The sequence below is a fragment of the Apium graveolens genome, chromosome 5 (assembly GCF_009905375.1).
Source record: "Apium graveolens cultivar Ventura chromosome 5, ASM990537v1, whole genome shotgun sequence".
NCBI lineage: Eukaryota > Viridiplantae > Streptophyta > Magnoliopsida > Apiales > Apiaceae > Apium > Apium graveolens.
This window is the reverse complement of record NC_133651.1, coordinates 20,722,832-20,729,131: the sequence shown is the minus strand read 5'-3', so window position 1 is coordinate 20,729,131 and position 6,300 is coordinate 20,722,832. Positions and strand designations below refer to the sequence as shown.

The 6,300-nt window shown below is 39.3% G+C and overlaps 1 protein-coding gene across 1 annotated transcript; it reads right to left on the bottom strand.

The window, feature by feature from the left end:
• Positions 1 to 3,689: 3,689 nt before the first annotated feature.
• Positions 3,690 to 4,948, bottom strand: LOC141659908 (uncharacterized). Its single transcript, XM_074466843.1, has 2 exons — positions 4,785 to 4,948; positions 3,690 to 4,347 (listed from the first exon to the last, which is right to left on the bottom strand). Exons 1-2 carry the CDS (start codon positions 4,946 to 4,948, stop codon positions 3,690 to 3,692), a joined length of 822 nt encoding a protein of 273 aa, XP_074322944.1.
• Positions 4,949 to 6,300: the final 1,352 nt, after the last annotated feature.

Genomic DNA, 6,300 nt, shown 5'->3' with positions numbered 1-6,300 from the left:
TGTTACAAGTACAAAATACAAATTAAGATAACAATACAACTTACTTAGGGTTGACAAAATGTCTTAGTCTTGTTAAAGTACAGGCATATCTTTTACAACATTAATCCTCCTTGATCAACATGATAAACACTAGGGGAGATCATGAGTATCCATCTGACGCTCACTTGGACGCTTTTGATCATGTTAACATCTTTTATGACCTGAAAGAGTTGGAGAAGATGAATTGTATCTACAGGATTGAGAAGCCTTACAAGCTTGTTTTAGCTGGGGGAGCAGATAATGCTTGCCATTGAAAAAAGGACGCGCTTTGCATTTTCAGAGACACGATTAGGGCCGGCGTTAGGTTTTCCTTTCATCCTTTTATTTCTACTTTACTCACAGATGTTAAGATTAGTCCTTGTCAACTTCCACCCAATGCATGAAGGTTGATTCTTTGCTTTATGTCCCAATGCATCAAAAACAACTTGCCTCTCTCTGCTGCTATTTTTAGAAAAAAAAATCAGTTTAAAAACAATCCTGACGAGATCCGGGTTGGGTTTCTTTAAACCAGCGCCCCACCATCCCCACATTGTTAACGTGAAATCAATGCCATACAACAATCTTAAATGGAAGAAGGAGTTTGTTTACTTGGTTTGGGAAGGCGGTGATTGGGGTACCTTGTTCCGATCATCGTTCGGCCAAGTAGTTGACGGGAGTCCAAACGACATTATTTTGACTCCTGAGGAGATTACGACCTTCGATATCCTTACCAAGGACAACAGAACATCGTATTCTTGGGATCTCATCAAAGAAACTGTCTTTATCAAGCGCGGGCTTTCTCCTATTTCTATGAAAGGTATGCTTCCAAATACTTTTACTTATTGCAGTGTTTTCTTTTTCCTCTATATTTTTTATCTGACTTTGCTGAATTCTTTTGGAACAATGGCTCAAAAGATTGGGGATGTTACTAAGATCAAGGAATTAGAGTCCAAGAGGATGAAAAGGGTTGCTAGGGTTTTCAAGGACCCGCGTCTGGGCGAAATATTCCCTGAGTTTCTGACTCAGGTTGGTGGAGAGGGCGAAGAAGGCCCCAGCCAGCCCCTAAAGATAAAGCAAAAGTCGACCTCATATTTTAACTGATGTGGGGGATAAGAGGAAAGGACTCAATTTTTGGGGATACGAAGTTGGCGAAGGAATGGTCCCTTCACTCAGTAGTCCCCGCTGACTATAAGGACTTTATTCTGTAGAAGGACTTGGAGGCAAATGAACTGATGAGAGCCCAGACCTTAGCAACGGTAATTTTTATTTATTTTTTTATTACCGTCTTGCTTTTTATTGTGCCCTTTCTTCATTGAGTCATGCGCTTCTTTCTTTTTTAGGCTAATGCCCACTTTCAAGGAGCGCTTCACCAAGACAAGGCTTGAAAGGTGGGATACAGGGATACTATCAAAAAGTTTGATGAGATCAACGAAATAATCTAGACATTTCAGGCTCAGTTAGCCTCCTCAACTTCGGACTTAGAGACAGCTCGACCCCAAATTGTTATTTTTAATAATGAGAGTGAGAAGGGCTTTGACGCTTGGATGGACAATCCTAACTTCAAAAATTTGATGAAAAAGCACGATGCCCTTACTTATCCCATTAACTACAAAAAAGGATGGGATGCTGCAGTTGAGGCTATTCAAGCCAAATATCCTGAGGTGCTCGAAATTGAATCCTTCCCTTGCCCACTCAAAATCCCTGACCTTGGAGGTGTCACGAAAAAGATCGTAGGTCTTATCTGGGAAGAAGACTGCCCTACAAATTTACCGGATACGAGGGCTTTCAGGTCTAGAGAACCTGTGGTGGACAAGGGAAAGAAAAGGAAAGAGGCTGAGTCAATCTCTAGCGAAGAAGCGTCTTTACCCGAGGAGGAAGCTGAGTCTGCCACCAAGAAGTCTAGGACCGAAGATCCTCCGAAGAAAACCTTACAAGAGGTTTCCGAGGAGGCATCTGAGGAAACATCTGATGGGCCAACGAAGGAGACCTCCTAGAACACCTCGAAAGGTGGAGAGCGGATCTGAAGGGAGCTTTGAGAGCGGCTCAGAAGAAGAGTTCGAGGAGCCTGAGCCTCCTAAAGCAGATGCTTATATTTCTCGTTCTTTATTCTCCTTTCTTTTATTGTAAAGTATTTGAAAAGTTTATTAAAAACCCCCAATCTTCTTCGCTTTAAATTTCTATTCGTTGATTTTGCGATCTTTATTGTTGTTATGAATAATTATGTTTAAGTTTACAAAGAAAACTTAACTTTGCAAACATAACTTGGTCTTTCAAAACCTCTTAAATTTAATGGGTCCAACCCTTACAATCTGAATCGAAGATTCTCGTAAACTGGAATATAAATCCTAAGATACTGAAAATAAATTCTAAGGAGTCAAAGGTTTATGGTTTCAATGAACCATATTATTACTTGGTAGTCCTAATAACTTAATATTATTCGTAATAAGTCTACAAGTTCTACGCCTTCCAAGTTCTTGGCACTTCTTCCCCTTCCATTGTCTCTAACTTATAGGATCCCCGTCCTTGAACGCTTTTGACTATGTATGGTCCTTCCCAATTTGGGGCTAGCTTTTCTTTCTGTCTTACTCAGATGCTTCGACTTTCCTTAAAACCAAGTCTCCTTTCTTGAAGAATCTTTCTCTCACCCTTAAGTTGTAGTAAAAAGAAGCTTTTTTCTGATATTTCATGATCTTGGCATGAGCTTGATCCCGAGCTTCATCAATTAAATCTAAGGCTAACCTCTGCCCTTCCTCATTTTCTTTAGCATTGTAGGCTTGAATCCTTGGATATGAATGTGATATCTCTACAAGGACAACTGCTTCTGCCCCATACGCCAACATGAAGGGCGTTGCTCTAATCGTGACCCTACATGTGGTCGTATACGCCCAAAGTATCGGGAGTATTTCACCTACCCAATTATTCCTGGACTTCTCAATCCCTTTCTTCAACCCATCTAGGATAATCCGGTTTGCTACTTCTGCCTGCCCATTGGCTTGAGGATGGGCAACAAAAGTGAATCATAACTTAATTTCATTCTCCTCACAGTAATTCTTGAATTTCTCATTGTTGAATTGCGTTCCGCTATCGGTCACTAGAATACGAGGAATTCCATATCTACACATGATATTTTCCCACAGGAATTGAGCAACCTGCTTGGTTGTGATCTTAGCCAAAGACTTGGCTTCGATCCACTTAGTGAAATAATCGATAACCACAATCAAGAACTTCCTTTATGCAGTGGCCATCGGGTAAGGTCCAAGAATATCCATCCCCCACATAGCAAAAAGGCTAGGAGAGTTTATGGAGGTCAGCATCTTAGGTGGCCGCCTAACAACTGGTGTATGCTTATGAAAATGATAACACTTTTTTACGTAGTCTTTGGCATCAGCCATCATCTCCGGCTAATAAAAACCTAAACGAGTAATCTTGTGAGCCAGGGCCCTGCCCTCAAGTGTTGGCCACATATGCCTTCATGTGCCTCTTCAAGGGTTAGTCGTGCCTCATCGAGCCTGAGGCACCTTAGGTAGGGAATTACAAATGATCTCTTATACAAAATCCCATCTATCAGGGAATACCTCAAGGCTCACACAGACAACTTTCGTACTTCCATTACATCATTGGGGAGCCACCCAGTCTGAAGGTGAGCCTTAATGGGGTCAATCGAAGACTCTCTAAGCCCAATAGGGCGACCAGTTTAACATCAATGCTTCATTTTTTAAAACATAGAAGTACACACTTCCAGAACTATTCTCAATCTCTGAAGAGGCAAACTTGGATAATGCATCTGCCTTAGAATTTTCCTCCTTTAGGATGTATTCAACATGACACTCGTCAAATTGAGTCATTATAGCACTTGCAAGCTGTACGCACTTGGCCATGGTTTCATCTCTGGCCTCAAACTCTCCATTGACCTGGGACACCACAAGTTTTGAGTTTCCACAAACTTTCAAGTTTTTAACTCTCAGTGTTCCTGCTAGGCCTAGTCCAACTATCAGGGCTTCATACTCTGCCTCATTGTTTGTGGTAGGAAGGTTTAACTTCATAGCGCACTCAATAAGGAACTCATCGAAGCTTTGTAAAACTAGGCCAGCTCCACTTGAATTTTCTTTCGATGCCCCATCAAAATAGAGCATCCATAACTCTTTGTTCTCAATTTTCTTCTCTCCATTCTTGCCATCCATTCCTTGGAATGTATTTTTATGTCCCTGGACTTCTTTGTTATCGATGGTACATTCAACCACGAAGTCAGTTAAAGCCTGAGCTTTGATTGTTGTTCTAGGCTTATATTTAATATCAAATTCCCCGAGCTCAATGGCCCATTTGATTAGCCTTCAATAGGCTTTAGGACTGTGAATGATGTTTCTCAAATGCTGATATGTCAGTACCTCAATCTTATGAGCTAGAAAATAAGGACGCAACTTCCTTGAGGCCAAAACCAGGGCTAAAACAAACTTTTCTATAGTGGAATAGTTCGACTCAGCCCCATGTGGAATCTTGCTAACATAGTATATGGGTTTTTGGACTTTAAATTCCTCTTTTACCAACACGACAATAAGGCGCTTTCGGAAACAGCCAGGTATAAATACAAAGTTTAATTCAAGACTAGTTTGGCCAACAAATGGGCTTATACCATGTATTTCTTTAATTCTTCAAATGCTATTTGACTTTCATCAGTCCAGGTAAAATCTTTTACTTTCTTCAAAGCCTTGAAGAATGTCAGGCACTTGTTTCCGGATTTGGAAATAATTCATCCCAAAGCAGCAAACCTTTTAGTGAGTTTCTGAACATCTTTTACAGAGCATGGGGGTTCCATTTCTAGGATGACCTTTATCTTGTCTGGATTGGCCTCAATTCTCCTCTTGGAGACCATTACTCCTAAAAACTTCCCAGATCTTATACCAAAAGCACATTTGGCGGGATTCAACATCATTTTATGGTGCCTTAAGACTTTAAAAGCTTACCTCAAATAGGATATATTATAACGACTCGTGTATTTTTATTTTATTTGGAAGTGTAATAAAGGTTTAAGTAAATAAATAAAAGGTGTATAATGGTTTTTGGCAGCAGTATTGATTGTACTTAATTAATTATGATTTGTTGATATGTGGAATTGAATTGTGTGATTTATTAGTGAGTTACATGATTTTATATTGCTTGTAAAGTGATTTTATTGTAATTTTAATTCCATAAATATTTGGGTTGTCTTTAAAATTGGTTTTCTAATTTTATAATTTCAATAATTATTTTTAGGACTTTATAAAATTGAGAATTCAATATTTTGTTAATTATTCAGTTTTTAAATGATTTTCTGAGTGTGTTAAATGCTAAAATCCATATTTAATTATGGGAATCTTTAAAAATTATGAAACTTATATTTTATTAAGTTCGTATTATTCTGATAATTTTAAAATTATTTTGGAAATTTTCGGAAGTTGTTTTAACCGCGCGTTGCTTCGTTATTTTTTAAAACGCGGGCATAAAGTGTGTTTTAAAGATTATTTTAAAATTTCGGAAGTTACATTTTTATTTTTTTCAGGATATTTATAATATATTAAGATGGTTTTTATGATTTTATGGGATCATTTTAAATGTCGCGGCGATTCGATAAGTGCAATTTTCGGTCCCCGGATAATATTTGGACACGTCTCAATTTCATATATAAATGAATTGACACGTATCCTTTAATTTTGTGATACGTGTTGCAGCAGGAGCAACTGTAAATAAAAAAAAATTTAACAAACCCCCCTTTCATCCCTGTTCTCGGCTCATTGTCTCTCTATCTCGATCTCTCTACAGTCTATCTTCTCTCATCTCTCATTATCTCTCATCTCTCCACTCTTCCTCCTCCTTTTGCTTTTTCGTTCTCCTATTGCTTCTCGGTGCGGTTGCCGTCATCGTTTTCCGGTGGGTTCTTTTTCCGGCCACTCGGTTTTGCTTCTCTATTCATCCGTATATGCTTGTGTGTGTGTGTGTGTTGTGATTGTGTGTGTGTTGTGTGTGTCGTGTGTGTGAGTTGTGTGTATTGTTTGCGGTGTGTACGCGCGAGCCACGGCGCGTGTGTGCTGTGGTCGTGTTGGTTCCTGTGCTGTGCTGTTTTCCTGTGTTGGATATTGTTGGGCTCGATTCTGTTGGTCCTGTTGGGCCTATTATTGGGCCTGACAGTTGGGTTTTGTTGTTGGGCCTTGTTGGGCCGTTTGGGGGTTGTTGGTTTGGATTGTGCAGATTTTAATTTAATTCCTTTTATTGTAGGGAATTATTGATTAATATTCGTGATATTAATTA